Source organism: Ranitomeya variabilis, chromosome 4 (assembly GCF_051348905.1).
Source record: "Ranitomeya variabilis isolate aRanVar5 chromosome 4, aRanVar5.hap1, whole genome shotgun sequence".
In the NCBI taxonomy this organism is placed as follows: Eukaryota; Metazoa; Chordata; class Amphibia; order Anura; family Dendrobatidae; genus Ranitomeya; species Ranitomeya variabilis.
Window position 1 is genome coordinate 31676131 of NC_135235.1, and position 18344 is coordinate 31694474.

Genomic DNA, 18344 nt, shown 5'->3' on the forward strand with positions numbered 1-18344 from the left:
GTATAGCATCGCCATGGAGACCGGCCGCCCTGGGCGGGGCCTTCACCTCACACTCAGAGAACTCTACGTGCTGACGTCACCGAGGACGACGTAAGCGAGAGAGAGGGGAGAGCGAGCGAGGAGGAGGCGGGAGGAAGACCATGGGAGGGAGGACGGAGAGAAGGGGGAGGCTCCGTGCGGGGCCAGCAGAAAATGGCGAGTCTGTGTAAGAGCCAGCAATGCTCTATCGAGAGGCGCGGTTTTCGACAGGAACTTGACTCTTGGCGGCACAAGCTCATTCACTGTGTAGGTAAGCTCTAATTCTTTACACACACCCCACCTTCCAAAAATCACAGCCGACGGGTCACCTCACAACTTACCGCCCGGTATAACACAGAAGGGGGAGGAGGGAAGAGACGACGGCTAAACCCGGAACCGGTGCTGTTTGCAGTCCCCGCGTATACCGGCGGAGAGCGGCTGCGGTGACTCCGCTCTGAGGTAAAACAAAACGGCGGGAAAGGGGCGTGCGCGAGGGGAGAGAGGTGCGCGGGCAACGGCTCTGACGGTCATGTGACTGCGCCCCTCAACAAAAAAACGCCCGCCCGTCCCCTCTGCTGCTCCGGGCGGGGAGTTCTAATGGCTCCGGGGTGGGGGTTCTTTCCTTATTTCCGTTGAGGGAGAGGCCAATCACACGGCCCCGGTTCTCCGGCTGTTACTGGGAGTTTGGTCAGAGGAGGAGGGCGAGAGAGAGAGAGGGGAACTCGCGCCGCTCTGGCCGCCGTTTCGAATGCCGGGCGCGTGCACGACGCACGCGCGTCCCCGAAGCCACCCTCCTGTGCGCGCCCCCGGCACCACTAATTACCCCAAATTCTGTGTTTTTTTTTTTTGTTTGTTTGTTTTTTTTTCACACCCCCATGTAAAAAGTGTAGCAGGGGCCTTGTCTTATGTCCATGTTCACATTTTGCAGTTCCTCCCTTTAAAACATCAGCTTTCTAGGTAATTTATTATTCCTTATTTATAACTGCCCCGATTAGACTTTTTGTTTTTTTTTAATGGGCGTGTTTTTTTTTTTTATTTCTTTTATTATAAATCTGTTTGCTTAATTAAAGAAACTCGATGCTTTGCGCTTTCTCCCTCCTCCCTTCTTTCTGCAAACACTTTTTTTTGTGTGTGTGTTCCTTGAATGGTGGGCAGGGATGGGGGTGAGGCTCAGGAGGAGAGGGGGGTGTGAGAGGGGCCTGAGGCCTAGCTCGCTCGCTGCTGCCGAGTGCTGCTGCCCTTTCCCCGGAGGATCCCGTCCTCACCCCATGATTAAGGATCACCCCACTCCCCAAGGGATCCCCCTCTTCTCCATATGAGGAACATGAGAGGCGATCTGATTTCGGTGGCTGCAGAACGCTGGGGGATGGGCAAGGGATGAATGAAAACTCCCCTATTACAGTAGGTCGCTTTTTTTTTTTTCTCTCTTCAATTTAAGGTCCTGTCGACGGGAATAAAAGCCTTAAATTACAGGCGGTAATCGGTCGCCAATTAATCTCTCGCCCCCACCATAAAAAGTTGGAAGGCTTTTGTGTTTTCTAATTGAAGATTTTCATCTCCTCCTCACTTTGTTTTCATGGGATTGTTTAGTTCAATTTCACCCTCAATTGCCTTTTTTTTTTTTTTTTTTTGGGTGTGGGGGGGGGGAGTATTTGGCATGTAAGATCCCAGCCAAGGGGGTGGGTGCTGCTGTTGTTGTTCCTGGTGGAAAGTTGATTTCATTTATCTTTAAGCGCTTTGCTTTGAAATAAAATTTTTTTGCAAAGCCCATTATGCAAATTGTGCTTTGGTTGAGATGTAATTTCATGCTGCGATAGCGTTTCTTTGTCCCTTTCCTGAAACAGTAACTGAGCACGTATTACATGAGGAGGAGGAGGAGGGCGAGGGCTAAAAAAAATTCTGTAGGTTTACAGTTTGCACATGATTGATAGGAGTTGACGAAACGCTTTTAACCCTGATACATTTTCGGAGGCTCCGTGCAATTTTGTGATAGGATGGCAGAAGCACGGTGAACAGTCTTCTAGGAATAATGGCTTATGCGTTCCCAAAAAGGATATTCCCAGGGGATGGTTTTTGTGTTTCTTAGCATTAATGTAAATTTTAAGATTTGTTAACCCTAGGCTTGCCATGTTTTCAGTTCATGATGAACAATACGTTCCATACATGATTACTGCTGTGCAAAATTTAATGCTAAGAAGAAGTAATTATTAGGCTCTGAAACTGCACACAAGCAGTTAATTGACCCTAAAACTGTGTTTACATATAACATTTTTTACTGAGACTTTCATTTAGGCCGCAAAAGAGGTTTTCAATGAAGTCTATGGTTTCCTGTCAGTGGTCAGAATTCCTTGGCAGTATGTGTCAGCGGCATGCTTGGAGATGTAGTTTTGCAACACCTGGATGAGCCACAGGTTTGGGTAGACTGTTTTATCCCTAGAACAAAAGGTGAACTGTGGGCCTGTGCGTACATTGCAGATTTGTCGCTTTTTGTTTCTGCTCAGACTTGTTGCAAAACCTAAAGGTTTTCATGATGGCGAGCAAAGTGAACAAAAATCCTGACGTCTCATGCACACACTGCTTATTTTTGATTTGCAGGATGTCAATTCTTTCAGCGTTCTTTGATGCAGATTTCGCTCATACTAATGAGTGTGTAAAAATATGCAACAAAAACTTATGTAAAAAATGCGACATACACGCCTATTTTGCAAAGCGGTTTTCCTGCCTAGAGATACAGAAATTTCTGCACCAAATACTTAAATTCTGCATTTACCCTAATAGTTTCTATTTATTAGGTGTGGGCTAGACAATATACATTTGTGCAATCTTATAAGTTACTTTAACCCCTCAGTGAATTAATGGGGCTATTTAGAGAGAATTTGAATATTTAGAGCTCATTGTTCCAACCCTAAGGTCAAGTAACTTTTATGACTTTGTTTCGCAGGCAAGTCAAAGTACTATTTTTCTTTTTTTTTTTTTAACAAAGAGTCCAAAGTTTAGAATCGCCAACTATTTTATCTTTACAACAATGACACAAACCTGAAATTGATTGCTTTTATGGTATGGCAGTGCGTGTTGAACTTGGGTTTGTCTAGCTTATATGTATTTAGGGAAGTTTTTTATTTTTTTATTTTTTTTTTGTTTCTGTTAAATTTTAACGTTTTATGACTTGGATAACCTTTTTTCTTCCTATGAAACTGCTATGCTTTTTTTTTTTTTTTAATGGCGATCACTTTTATTCTAAAATACTTAGTATTGAGCTGGAAACATTGTTATAGATTTAGTTGGGTCCTCAGATGCTTGCAAGAGTAGGTACATGATCAGTAGGTATTGCACACCTGTTATGCCTTTTAGGGCTCTTTTCCATTTGCGAGAAACACGTCCATGTCTCGCATGTGAAAACCAAGCTCTGGCGCCGGCACTTTGGAGCGGAGCGTGCAGCTCCATGTGGTGCTATGCGGCCGCACGCTCCGCTCTGGAGTGCCGGCGCCAGAGCTTGGTTTTCACATGCGAGACACGGACGTGTTTCTCGCAAATGGAAAAGAGCCCTTAGAATAGGACCCAGTAGGTTGTGTGCTTGTGGTGCCGGACAAACTTTAAGGAATTCATTTAAAATTTCTTAGCCAGGCAGTAAAAATTGTCATGTACTTGTTAAGGGCCTCTTTGTAACTTGTTTGAGGCATGTATCGAAAAACTTCCAAGGTATCATAAAGCATATTCCAAGAGTGTGTTTTTTGAGCCCAGTACTCCTGCTTGTATGCCCTCTGTAGTTTGGCTTGTTCAGACGTCCATGCAGTACGGACTGTGCTCAGGTCTCCCGACTGAAGAGTAACGGCTTCATAGAAATATGAGACTGTCACAGTTGGGTTGGGAGACCCTCAGCCAAGTTCGTTCATTGTGGTCCATGCTCGGACCATGTTGCACGGACGACTGAGCACTTAGGCCGAGCTCACATCACATTTTATCCACTCGTAAGCCCCAATGGAGTCACATCTGAAGCCCCAAAACAAAAACTGGATTTGGGCGTTTGCGCTGATGGGGCCATTTACTTTAACAATGAAGATGGAGTGATATTGTTCTGTCGGATATAATTTCAGTATCCACTTCTTTGACGTGAGCACCATATTGCAGTCGACCATGTGTTGGTGCTAGTGTCAAATATGTGACTACTGCCTTATATTATGTTCGAAAGAGCACACAGTGACTTCATCTGCATCATTAACCCCTTCTTGACCGGAAGTATTTTTGGTTTTTTTTCTACCTTTCTTCCCAGAGCCATAACTTTTTTATTTTTAGGTTAAAATGGCCACTTGAGGGCTTGTTTTTTTGCGGGACAAGTTGTACTTTTGAACAACACCATTGGGTTGAACATGTCGTGAACTGGAAAACGGGAAAGATTACAAGTGTGGTGAAATTGCAAAACAAAGTGCATTTCCACAGTTATTTATTTGTTTGTTTGTTTGTGTTTTTTTTACAATGTTCACTAAATGTTAAAACTGACCTGCCATTATGATTCTCCAGGTCATTACGAGTTCGTAGACATCAAACATGTATAGGTTCTTTTTTTATTTAAAGGGAACCTGTCACCCCCAAAATGGAAGTTGAGCTAAGCCCACCGCCATCAGGGGCTTATCTACAGCATTCTGTAATGCTGTAGATAAGCCCCCGATGTAACCTGAAAGATGAGAAAAAGAGGTTAGATTATACTCACCTGGGCGGTCCGATCCGATGGGTGTCGCGGTCCGGTCCGGGGCCTCCCATCTTCTTACAATGACGTCCTCTTCTTGTCTTCACGCTCCGGCGCAGGCGTACTTCTCTGCCCTGTTGAGGGCAGAGAAAAGTACTGCAGTGCGCAGACGTCGGGAAAGGTCAGAGAGGCCTGGTGCCTGCGCACTGCAGTATTTAGCTCTGCCCTGTTGAGTACACCTGCACTGGAGCCGCAGCGTGAAGACAAGAAGAGGACGTCATCCTATGAAGATGGGAGGCCCCGGACCGCGACACCCATCGGACCGGACCGCAGCGGGAATGCCACTGGGTGAGTTTAATATAACCTCTTTTTCTCATCTTTCAGGATACATCGGGGGCTTATCTACAGCATTCCTGAATGCTGTAGATAAGCCCATGATGCCTGTGGGCTTAGCTCAACTTCTATTTTGGGGGTGACAAGTTCCCTTTAAGTGGTGGAAAAAAAAAAAAGGTCCAAGCTTTGGGAAAAAAAAAAAAAGCCACTATTTTCCAAGACCTGTAGCATCTGCAATTTTTGTGATCTTGGTCTGGGTGAGGGCTTATTTTTTGTGTGCTGTACTGACATTTTTATTGAAACCGTTTTGGTGTAGATACGATCCTTTGATTGTCTGTTATTGCAATGTAGTGGCGACCAAAAAACGTAATTCTAACGTTTTCAATTTATTTATTTTTTTGAATGTGGTGATTTTAACTTTTTTTTTGCTACTTTTTGCATGCCTAATAGTCTCCATGGGAGATTAGAACCTGTATTTGACTGATCGGCTTTGCTACACATGGGCGATGATCAAATCGCCTGTATGTAGCAGACATGCTCACTTGCTGATCACTGGGCTGGAGACCTCTGGTTGTCATGCCAACCTATCGACGATTCGCAATCACGATATGGGGTCACAGATGGGCGGGATTTCCGGCGTGCTTACCCGAACAGCGAGTTAAATGCCGCTGTCAAAGATTGACAGCGGCATTTAACAGGTTAACAGCCGCAGGTGGATCACTATTCCAACCATGGCTGTTTAAAGGCACATGTCGGCTATTTTGAACAGCTGACATGTGCCAGGAAAGATGTGGGGTCAGTGCTGGAGCCCACATTAAAGGGAGGGATTCCAACGTGGGCGTACTATTATTCCCAACGTCGGAAAGGGGTTAAAGTAAATAAGCCCCATTAGTACAAACGTCCAAATCACGTTTTTCAGGGCTTCAAATTTAAGCCCCGATAGCCACTGACAAGTTGATAATGTAATCCGAGCATACCTTTAGGGTATGTGCACACGTTGCGGATTTTGCTGCGGATCCGCAGCGGTTTGGACGCTGTGGATTCGCAGCTGTTTTCTATGAGTTTTCAGTACCATGTAAATCTATGGAAAACAAAATCCGCAGTGCACATGCTGCAGAAAAAAAAACGCGCGGAAACGTAGCGGCGTTTATTCCGCAGCATGTCAATTCTTAGTGCGGATTCTGCAGCTGTTTACACCTGCTCCATAATAGGAGTCCGCAGGTGTAAATCAGCATGTGAAATCCTCAAAAATAATGTGGTAATTCCACAGGTAATCCGCAGTGCAGTTTACCTGCGGATTTACCAAAATCAGTCTGGAAAAATCTGCAGGACTTTCCGCAAAGTGTGTAAGTAGCCTTAAAGTTCAGGAGACTCTCCTTAACCCCTTCACCCCCAAGGGTGGTTTGCACGTTAATGACCGGGCCAATTTTTACAATTCTGACCACTGTCCCTTTATGAGGCTATAACTCTGGAACGCTTTGACGGATCTTGGCGATTCTGACATTGTTTTCTCGTGACATATTGTACTTCATGTTAGTGGTAAAATTTATTCGATATAACTTGCATTTATTTGTGAAAAAAACGAATATTTGGCGAAAATTTTGAAAATTTCGCAATTTTCCAACTTTGAATTTTTATGCCCTTAAATCACAGACATATGTCACGCAAAATACTTAATAAGTAACATTTCCCACATGTCTACTTTACATCAGTACAATTTTGGAACCAAAATTTTTTTTTGTGACGGAGTTATAAGGGTTAAAAGTTGACCAGCAATTTCTCATTTTTACAACACCATTTTTTTTTAGGGACCACATCTCATTTGAAGTCATTTTGAGGGGTCTATATGATAGAAAATACTCAAGTGTGACACCATTCTAAAAACTGCACCCCTCAAGGTGCTCAAAACCACATTCAAGAAGTTTATTAACCCTTCAGGTGTTTCACAGGAATTTTTTGAATGTTTAAATAAAAATGAGCATTTAACTTTTTTTCACACACAATTTATTTCAGCTCCAATTTGTTTTATTTTACCAAGGGTAACAGGAGAAAATGGACCCCCAAAGTTGTTGTACAATTTGTCCTGAGTACGCTGATACCCCATATGTGAGGGTAAACCACTGTTTGGGCGTATGGCAGAGCTCGGAAGGAAAGGAGCGCCATTTGACTTTTCAATGCAAAATTGACTGGAATTGAGATGGGACGCCATGTTGCGTTTGGAGAGCCCCTGATGTGCCTCAACACTGAAACCCCCTACAAGTGACACCATTTTGGAAAGTAGACCCCCTAAGGAACTTATCTTGATGTGTGGTGAGCACTTTGACCCACCAAGTGCTTCACAGAAGTTTATAATGCAGAGCCGTAAAAATAAAAAATCATATTTTTTCACAAAAATGATCTTTTTGCCCCCAATTTTTTATTTTCCCAAGGGTAAGAGAAGAAATTGGACCCCAAAAAATGTTGTGCAATTTGTCCTGAGTACGCTGATACCCCATATGTGGGTGTAAACCATTGTTTGGGCGCATGGCAGAGCTTGGAAGGGAAGGAGCGCCATTTGACTTTTCAATGCAAAATTGACTGGAATTGAGATGGGACGCCATGTTGCGTTTGGAGAGCCCCTGATGTGCCTAAACATTGAAACTCCCTACAAGTGACACCATTTTGGAAAGTAGACCCCCTAAGGAACTTATCTAGATGTGTTTTGAGAGCTTTGAACCCCCAAGTGTTTCACTACAGATTATAACGCAGAGCCGTGAAAATAATTTTTATTTTTTTTCTCAAAAATGATTTTTTAGCACCCAGCTTTGTATTTTTACAAGGGTAACAGAATAAATTGGACCCCAAAATTTGTTTTCCAATTTGTCCTGAGTACGCTGATACCCCATATGTGGGGGGGAACCACTGTTTGGGCGCATGACAGAGCTCGGAAGGGAAGGAGCGCCATTTGGAATGCAGACTTAAATGGATTGGTCAGCAGCCGTCACGTTGCATTTGCAGAGCCCCTGATGTACCCAAACAGTACAAACCCCCCACAAGTGACCCCATATTGGAAACTAGACCTCCCAAAGAACTTATCTAGATGTGTTTTGAGAACTTTGAACCCCCAAGTGTTTCACTAAAGTTTATAGCGCAAAGCCGTGAAAATAAAAATTCTTTTTTTTTTTCACAAAAATGATTTTTTAGCCCCCAGTTTTGTATTTTCACAAGGGTAACAGGATAAATTAGACCCCAAAAGTTGTTGTCCAATTTGTCCTGAGTACGCTGATACCCCATATGTGGGGGGGAACCACTGTTTGGGTGCATGACAGAGCTCGGAAGGGAAGGAGCGCCATTTGGAATGCAGCCTTAAATGGATTGGTCTGCAGGCGTCACGTTGCATTTGCAGAGCCCCTGATGTACCCAAACAGTACAAACCCCCCACAAGTGACCCCATATTGGAAACTAGACCTCCCAAGGAACTTATCTAGATGTGTTGTGAGAACTTTGAACCCCCAAGTGTTTCACTACAGTTTATAACGCAGAGCCGTGAAAATAAAACATCTTTTTTTTCCCACAAAAATGATTTTTAGCCCCCCAAATTTTTATTTTCCTAAGGATAACAAGAGAACTTGGACCCCAGAAGTTGTTGTTCAATTTGTCCCGAGTACGCTGATAACACATATGTTGGGGTAAACCCCTTTTTGGGCGCACGGGAGAGCTCGGAAGGGAAGGAGCACTGTTTTACTTTTTCAACGCAGAATTGGCTGGAATTGAGATTGGACGCCATGTCGCGCTTGTAGAGCCCCTGATGTGCCTGGACAGTGGAAACTCCCCAATTCTACCTGAAACCCTAACCCAAACACACCCCTAACCCTAATCCCAACGGTAACCCTAACCACACCCCTAGCCCTGACACACCCATAATTCTAATCCCAACCCTAATCCAAACGTAAATGTAATCCAAACCCTAACCCTAACTTTAGCCCCAACCCTAACTTTAGCCCCAACCCTAACTTTACCTCCAACCCTAACCCTAACCCTACCCCTAACCCTAACCCTAAACGTGACTGAAATACGTGGCACTGAAATACGTGGCACTGAAATACGTGGCACTGAAATACGTGATACGTGGCACTTAAATACGTGGCACTGAAACACGTGGCACTGAAATACGTGATACGTGGCACTGAAATACGTGGCACTGAAATACGTGGCACTGAAATACGTGGCACTGAAATATGTGATACGTGGCACTGAAATACGTGGCACTGAAATACGTGGCACTGAAATACGTGGCACTGAAATACGTGGCACTGAAATACGTGATACGTGGCACTGAAATACGTGGCACTGAAATACGTGGCACTGAAATACGTGATACGTGGCACTGAAATACGTGGCACTGAAATACGTGGCACTGAAATACGTGGCACTGAAATACGTGGCACTGAAATACGTGGCACTGAAATACGTGGCACTGAAATACGTGGCACTGAAATACGTGGCACTGAAATACGTGGCACTGAAATACGTGGCACTGAAATACGTGATACGTGGCACTGAAATACGTGGCACTGAAATACGTGGCACTGAAATACGTGGCACTGAAATACGTGGCACTGAAATACGTGGCACTGAAATACGTGGCACTGAAATACGTGGCACTGAAATACGTGGCACTAAAATATGTGGCACTGAAATACGTGATACGTGGCACTGAAATATGTGATACGTGGCACTGAAATACGTGGCACTGAAATACGTGGCACTGAAACACGTGGCACTGAAATACGTGGCACTGAAATACGTGGCACTATGACTGTCAGAAAATGTTCATTAAACGGTTAGGGGTGAGGTTAGGGGTAGAGTTAGGGTTAGGGTTTGGATCCCTTTATCACCTTGATGGTGGTGGGTGGCTTTTCAGTGTGTTTAAATGCATGCGTTTTTAACGCAAACAAACGCATGTGCTTAAAAACGCAAGAAAATACTGCAGGTTGTATTTCTGAAAATGAACGCATGCAGAAAAAAAACGCATGCGTTTGAAAACGCGACCAAACGCGTACAAAAAAACCGCATGCGTTTTCAATGTTAAATATAGGGAAAAAAACGCATGCGTTTTTTTGTGCAAAAAACGCTGCAGACAAAAACGCAAGTGTGAAACCAGCGACGCTTTTTATAGCAAAAAAGTTTTTGCGTCTCCACATTTTGAGACCTATAATTTTTCCACATTTTGCTCCACAGAGTCATGTGAGGTCTTGTTTTTTGCGGGACGAGTTGACGTTTTTATTGGTAACATTTTCGGACACGTGACCGTTTTTGATCGCTTTTTATTCCGATTTTTGTGAGGCAGAATGACCAAAAACCAGCTATTCATGAATTTCTTTTGGGGGAGGCGTTTATACCGTTCCGCGTTTGGTAAAATTGATAAAGCAGTTTTATTCTTCGGGTCAGTACGATTACAGCGATATCTCATTTATATCATTTTTTTATGTTTTGGCGCTTTTATACGATAAAAACTAAAATATAGAAAAAATAATTATTTTCGTATCGCTTTATTCTCAGGACTATAACTTTTTTATTTTTTTGCTGATAATGTTGTATGGCGGCTTGTTTTTTGCGGGACAAGATGACGTTTTCAGCGGTACCATGGATATTTATATCAGTCTTTTTGATCGCGTGTTATTCCACTTTTTGTTCGGCGGTATGGTAATAAAGCGTTGTTTTTTGCCTCGTTTTTTTTTTTTTTTTCTTACGGTGTTTACTGAAGGGGTTAACTAGTGGGGCAGTTTTATAGGTTGGGTCGTTACGGACGCGGCGATACTAAATATGTGTACTTTTATTGTTTTGTTTTTTTTATTTAGATAAAGAAATGTATTTATGGGAATAATATATTTTTTTTTTTATTATTTATTTAGGATTTTTTTTTTTTTTTTTTTTTACACATGTGGAAAAATTTTTTTTTAACTTTTTTACTTTGTCCCAGGGGGGGACATCACAGATCATTGATCTGGCAGTGTGCACAGCACTCTGCCAGATCGACGATCTGCTGTGCAGGGCTGCAGGCTTACCAAGTGTCTGCTCTGAGCAGACACTCGGTAAGCCACCTCCTTCCCTGCAGGACCCGGATGCCGCGGCCATCTTGGATCCGGGACCTGCAGCCAGGAAGGAGGTAGGAGACCCTCGCAGCAACGCGATCACATCGCGTTGCTCCGGGGGTCTCAGGGAAGCCCGCAGGGAGCCCCCTCCCTGCGCGATGCTTCCCTATACCGCCGGTACACTGCGATCATGTTTGATCGCGGTGTGCCGGGGGTTAATGTGCCGGGGGCGGTCCGTGACCGCTCCTGGCACATAGTGCCGGATGTCAGCTGCGATATGCAGCTGACACCCGGCCGCGATCGGCCGCGCTCCCCCCGTGAGCGCCGCTGATCGGTGATGACGTACTATCCCGTCGGCGGTCATACGGGCCCACCCCACCTCGACGGGATAGTACGTCAAATGTCGGGAAGGGGTTAAGGTACCGTCACACTCAGCGACGCTGCAGCGATATAGAAAACGAGCCGATCGCTGGAGCGTCGCTGGAGCATCGCTGTAGAGACGTCAAACACAGCAGCTCCAGAACGATGCAGGAGCGATCCAGTGACGTAACGGCGACTCACTTATCGTTCTTGCTGGTTGTTAGCTCCATGTAAAACATTGCTGACATCGTTGCTTTTGATGTCAAACATGACGATACACGCCGATCTGACGACGAAATAAAGTTCTGGACCTCTAGCTCCGACCAGCGATATCACAGCGGGATCCAGATCGCTGCTGCGTGTCAAACACAACGAGATCGCTATCCAGGACGCTGCAACGTCACGCATCGTTGTCGTTCTCGTTGCAAAGTTGCAGAGTGTGACGGTACCTTTACTTAAACCACAGATCAAAGGATCTTCCTGTGATATGAACAGGGCTAAAGACAAAAACTACTGAATACGTTGGGCATAAGAAGCATATCTGATGCATTGGCAATAGTTTTACCTGGAACCTGGCAGCCATCTAATGGCATGTTTGTATGTGTCCGTTTTTTTTTTACAGTATTGACTGACTTTCACACCTCTATGACACACTGTTCTCTGTTTGCAATACCCGGCCCATCTGCCGCATCTCATGTCCTGACTTATTTTCTTCATAGACCTGTATGACGCAGTTGGCGCAGGTCAGGAGACGAGGTAGCTGGGCCGGGTATTGCGATCCAAGCCCGATCAGTGTGTTGGCTGCCAAACAATCCTATTCAGGTGAACTATTTTGCAGTTGCAGAAATTTTCAACAAATTTGCCATTTGTGAATACGGTATTCCCTGATAGGTTTTGTGCAAATAATTTTATATGTGCATGTTTGTTTATCCAAACCACTGGTCAGTAAATAGCTCTAAATTAGGCCTTGTAGTGTTTTTCAAATATTTTGTTTCTCATCCAGCAGTCGGGCTGTTCATTTCTTCTCTTAATACGCTTGCTTTTGCATGATTTGGTATCAAGTTAATTAGTCATGGAGTTTGAATCACTTTTTTTTTTTTATTATTATTTGGATTCCTTGATAGAGGGCACATGCAAATACATTTTGATAAATTGCAAGCGCAGTAATGAAGATTACTTTTATTGTAATGCTGCCAGGCTGGCCATATTCGGATGCACAGCAGCTAGTGATGCTAAAACATTCAATCACTTATAACTTTAGGGAGAACTGCGCTGGTGTGATTCCCTAAGTGTTCCTGAATGAATATCATGAATTATATATTCTTACCCTACCAAGTTTTGTATAGCTATTAAAAGCTCCACCATGTATTTGGAGTTGACAAGCATGAAGCATAGTGTATAAATGCTTGTGGCTGAGTGCTTCCTCAACCTGCTTTCGTGTAATTTCAAAAATATTTGATCTATTTGTCACATTTTTTTTCTTTCTTGTGGTAATTAATTTGTTGTACTAAAATTCCTTTTTAAGAGCACAAGCAGACATCTTTTTTCATGGCTAGAGCGCATACCCTATATTAACCCCTTAGTGACGGGACAAATGTTTGAAATATGACCAGTGTTACTTTGTGGTAATAACTCTGGAACTCTTCAATGTAACCCAGTGATTTTGAGATTGTGGTTTTTTTTTGTTTGATTTTTGTTTTTTTTGTTTTTTCGTGGCACACTATAATGTATGATAATGATAAATTTAGGTCGATATGTTTTGTTTATTTATACAAAAAAAAAAATCCAAAATTTGATAAATGAAAAAAAAAAAAATTTGCAATTTTCAAACATACACCAACCCCGCCTTAGGGCACGAGAATCTCATTAACACAAAACTGAGTAAAGATTAAGAAACAACCACAAGACGGATTTCATCAACCAAGGTATCATTTTTATCCAGTATAACGGCGCAGACCTGACTTTGTGTAGATTACTGTTCACAATCCTGCTGACAGGTTCCCTTTAAGTGATGACATGCGTGCAAAACGTTTGGCTGAATGAGGCCTCGGGCTGGATTCAAATGGTGCGTTTCATTCAGCGTGTTTTTGTTGATTACTTTGACTTTTTATGTGAAAAAGTAGTCAGATGTTATGCCATGTGCACACTTTGCGGGGTTCTCCCACAGCGGATTTGATAAATCTGCAGGGCAAAACCGCTGCGGTTATCCCTGCAGATTTATCGCGGTTTGTTTTGCGGTTTCCGCTGCGGGTTTACTCCTATACTATTGATGCTGCATATGCAGCAATATGCAGCATCAATAGTAATGTTAAAAATAATAAAAATTGGTTATATACTCACCCTCTGATGTTCCGATCTCCTCGGCGCTGCACGCGGCGCTCCGGTTCCACAGATGCTGTGACCGCGACGTCATCTCAGTCCCTGATCGCACAGCAACTGAGACCGGACGGCCGCGTGCAGCGCTGAGAGGTGAGTACCGTATATACTCGAGTATAAGCCGACCCCCCCCCCTAATTTTGCCACAAAAAACTGGGAAAACTTATTGACTCGAGTATAAGCCTAGGGTGGAAAATGCAGCAGCTACCGGTGAATTTCAAAAATAAAAATAGATGCTCCATACCGTTCATTATGGCCCCATAGCTGTGCCATATAGTGCTCTGCACCGTTCATTATTGCCCCATAGCTGTACCATATAGTGCTCTGCACCATTCATTATTGCCCCATAGCTGTGCCATATAGTGCTCTGCACCGTTCATTATTGCCCCATAGCTGTGCCATATAGTGCTCTGCACCGTTCATTATTGCCCCATAGCTGTGCCATATAGTGCTCCGCACCGTTCATTATTGCCCCATAGCTGTGCCATATAGTGCTCTGCACCGTTCATTATTGCCCCATAGCTGTGCCATATAGTGCTCTGCACCGTTCATTATTGCCCCATAGATGTACCATAGAAAGCTGTGCCATTGCTGCTGCAATAAAAAAAAATGACATACTCACCTCTCTTGCTTGCAGCTCCTCAGCGTCCCGTCCCGGCGTCTCTCCGCACTGACTGATCAGGCAGAGGGCGGCGCGCACACTATATGCGTCATCGCGCCCTCTGACCTGCACAGTCAGTGCGGAGAGACGCCGGGAAGATGGAGCGGCGCCCGGCGTGTGGAACGCGGACAGGTGAATATGTAATACTTACCTGCTCCCGGCGTCCCGCTCCTTCCCCCGGACAGCTGGTCTCCGGGTGCCGCAGCCTCTTCCTCTATCAGCGGTCACCGTTACCGCTCATTAGAGAAATGAATATGCGGCTCCACCCCTATGGGAGTGGAGTCCATATTCATTTCTCTAATGAGCGGTCCCACGTGACCGCTGAACAGGGGAAGAGCTGCGGCACCCGGAGACCGTTGGACTGCAGGGACAGCTCCAGGAGCCCCGGAAGCAGGTGAGTATGCCTCAGCGCCCTCTCCCCCTCACCCGCCGACCCTGCCGCCGACCGTGACTCGAGTATAAGCCGAGAGGGGCACTTTCAGCCCAAAAATTTGGGCTGAAAATCTCTGCTTATACTCGAGTATATACGGTATATCATTTTTTTATTTTAATTCTTTTTTTTTTTTTTTACACTATTTATGGTTCCCAGGGCCTGGAGGAGAGTCTCCTCTCCTCCACCCTGGGTACCAACCGCACATTATCCGCTTACTTCCCGCATCGTGGGCACAGCCCCATGCGGGAAGTAAGCGGATCAATGCATTTCTATGTGTGCAGAATCGCTGCGATTCTGCACAAAGAAGTGACATGCTGCGGGTTGTAAACCGCTGCGTTTCTGCGCGGTTTTTCCCGCAGCATGTGCACAGCGGTTTGCGGTTTCCATAGGGTTTACATGTAAATGTAATGGAAACTGCTGCGGACCCGCAGCTGCAGAAACGCTGCGGAACCGTGGTAAAACACGCAAAGTGTGAACATGGCCTTACAAGTCAAGTAGTTAATGGAAGCATGCTTTTAAGATGTTTTGGGAGATTTTGCTTTAGTAAAAACCCAGTGTGCCAGACGTGTTTTTTTTTTTGTTTTTTTTTTTGTTTTTCACATGGGCTTGTCTAGATGACATAAAATGAAAGGGGAAAAAATGTTGCAAAAAATGCTTGTAACGAATGCATTGAAAACCACTTTTCTTTGCGATTTTTTTATTTTTTTATTTATTTATTTTTTTTCTTTTTTCCCAAGTACCGGATTTAAATTAAAAAAAAAAAAAAAAAAAAATGCTGAATAACCAACTGGTGTTTGGGTTTAGAAATAAGTTTTATCTATTGGAATATTAATGCGCTCTTATAATGTATGTGATTCCCCTCCTCCCTCTCTGTGTTTTGCTGACAACAAGAAATCGTGTTTCTAAGTGGGAGAACCTTACTAACAAATTCTGTGAATTTCAGGCTGCAGGGATGAGGGAGTGATCTTACTGCTGATCTCTTCCCTTACTCTGCAATTTTCCAAATATTACAGCCATGGTAGAAATACAATGTGTGGATTCGCCCTAATGGTAAGTTCAGACAAGTTCTGAACTCTGTGTACAGATGACATCTGCAAATTGTGGACATGACTGGATCCGCATGCTTGTCCGCGTAGCAGATGGTTGCAGGAGATGCATAGCAGTGATGAACGAACATGATTGGATAAGGTGTTATCGGAGTACGCTCGCATGCCAACCGAGTGTCTTCGGCGTGCTCGAATAATATGTTGAAATCCCTGCTATTTCACGTCTCGTAGTCAGCTGCAACACATGCAGGGATTGCATAACTAACAGGCAATGAATGCATCTGTTGCGACTGTCGAACAGCCGCTGGAACGCTAGCTTATTTTTCGAGCACGCGGAAGATACTCGGTTAGTACCCGGGCATGCTCGCTCCTCACTACTATGCATAGTAAAGAAACATTCAGTATTTGGTCACTATTTTTACATCAGTATTTGTTAGTCAAAATCACGAGTAGGTAAATCCAGAGGAAAAGTATAATAGAAACACGTCACCACTTCTACATTAATCACCCACTCCTGGTTTTGGCTTACAAATGCTGATGTAAAATACTGAACTTGTGAACATGGCCTTACATGCATCTTTTTGGCCAGTAAATTTGGACAACAGTAGCTCATGCTGCAATTTTTATTTTCTTAAAGGGAACCTGTCACCACGTTTTTGGAAGATGGGATAAAAATAGCGTTAAATAGGGGCAGAGGTGGGCGTTACATTAGTGTGTGTGTTATGCGTTTATTACCCACCTAAGTTGCCAAAATAACTTTGCAAAGTCTCCGTTTTCGCCTGTCAATCAGGCTGGTCAGGTCACATGGGCGTGGTGTCTTCACCCAGATTTGGCGTAGTTTTCCGTTGGTGGCGTAGTGGTGTGCGCATGCCCAAAGTCCGGAATCCTCTTCCAGGGGATTTAAAATAGCGCGGTGTTCGTTATTGCATTGGTGATCGGTGGGCGCGGCCATCTTCCTTTGGCCGCGCGTGCGCAGAAGCGGCGCTCTGCTGGCCGCGGCTTCAGGAAAATGGCCGCGGGATGCCGCGCGTGCGCAGATGGATATCGCGGCGGCCATTTTCCTGAAGCCGCGGCCAGCAGAGCGCCGCTTCTGCGCACGCGCGGCCAAAGGAAGATGGCCGCGCCCACCGATCACCAATGCAATAACGAACACCGCGCTATTTTAAATCCCCTGGAAGAGGATTCCGGACTTTGGGCATGCGCACACCACTACGCCACCAACGGAAAACTACGCCAAATCTGGGGGAAGACAACGCCCATGCGACCTGACCAGCCTGATTGACAGGCGAAAACGGAGACTTTGCAAAGTTATTTCGGCAACTTAGGTGGGTAATAAACGCATAACACACACACTAATGTAACGCCCACCTCTGCCCCTATTTAACGCTATTTTTATCCCATCTTCCAAAAACGTGGTGACAGGTTCCCTTTAAGTATGGCCATGTGTACTGCCACATAGACTAACATTAGTAGATGCAGGACTGTGGAGTCAGTAAGCCAAACCTCCGACTCCTCAATTTTCATGACTCCAACTCCACAGCTCTGAGTACATGTGCGGTCCATTGTGCTCTCACGCCGCACACATACTGAATACGCTTGTGTCAACTTGACCTTAGGCACTATTTTCACAATATACTTTTCTGTGACTGGCATTTGATGTGTGCGGAGTTTTCTCAAAGATAGTTGCATGTCCCCAAATGGTTAGGCTATGCTCATGTGTCTAGTAGTGATAAATTAGAATGGATCCTGCAGCAATCTGTTGGCAAAAAAGTTGTGCAGACACAACTTTTTACTCCGTTTTCAAATAACTGATTGCTGCTGGATCCTTTTTTTTTTTTTAAACATTGAATCCATTACAAATGAAAGAAATATGGACGACTTATTAATGGATCCATTTTTCCATAGACTTCAATGTTAAAACGGATCCAGCAGAGACCAGTTATTTAAAAACTGACTAAAGTTCTGCCTGTGCAACTTTTTTGCAAATAGATTTCTGTTGGATCCGTTGTAACTGATCACTACTGGATGATAAACAAAACATAGCCTTAGACTACTTTCACACTAGCGTCGCTTGCAATACGTCGCAATGCGTCGTTCAGGAGAAAAAAACGTATCCTGCAAAGTTGTCTGCAGGATGCGTTTTTCCCCATAGACTAACATTACCGACGCATTGCGATGTATTGCCACACGTCGCAACCGTCGTGCGACGGTTGCGTCATGTTTTGGCGGACCGTCGGCACAAAAAAAAGTTACATGTAACGTTTTTTGCACGTCGTGTCCGCCACTTTCGACCGCGCATGCGCGGCCGAAACTCCGCCCCCTCCTCCCCCGAACCTCACAATGGGGCAGCGGAAGTGTC

General features: G+C 44.5%; 1 protein-coding gene across 6 annotated transcripts in view; it reads left to right on the top strand.

Moving 5' to 3' along the window:
- The first annotated feature begins 46 nt into the window (after nucleotides 1–46).
- The window catches only part of LCOR (ligand dependent nuclear receptor corepressor), a 131779-nt gene continuing 113481 nt past the window's right edge, over nucleotides 47–18344 (top strand). Inside the window, exon 1 of one of the 6 annotated variants that reach the window (XM_077258281.1) lies at nucleotides 47–289. In XM_077258281.1, coding sequence (XP_077114396.1) covers nucleotides 193–289 — 97 coding nt within the window. In that variant the 5' untranslated portion in view covers nucleotides 47–192. The other 5 variants (XM_077258282.1, XM_077258285.1, XM_077258284.1 and 2 more) reach the window with 5 other exon arrangements.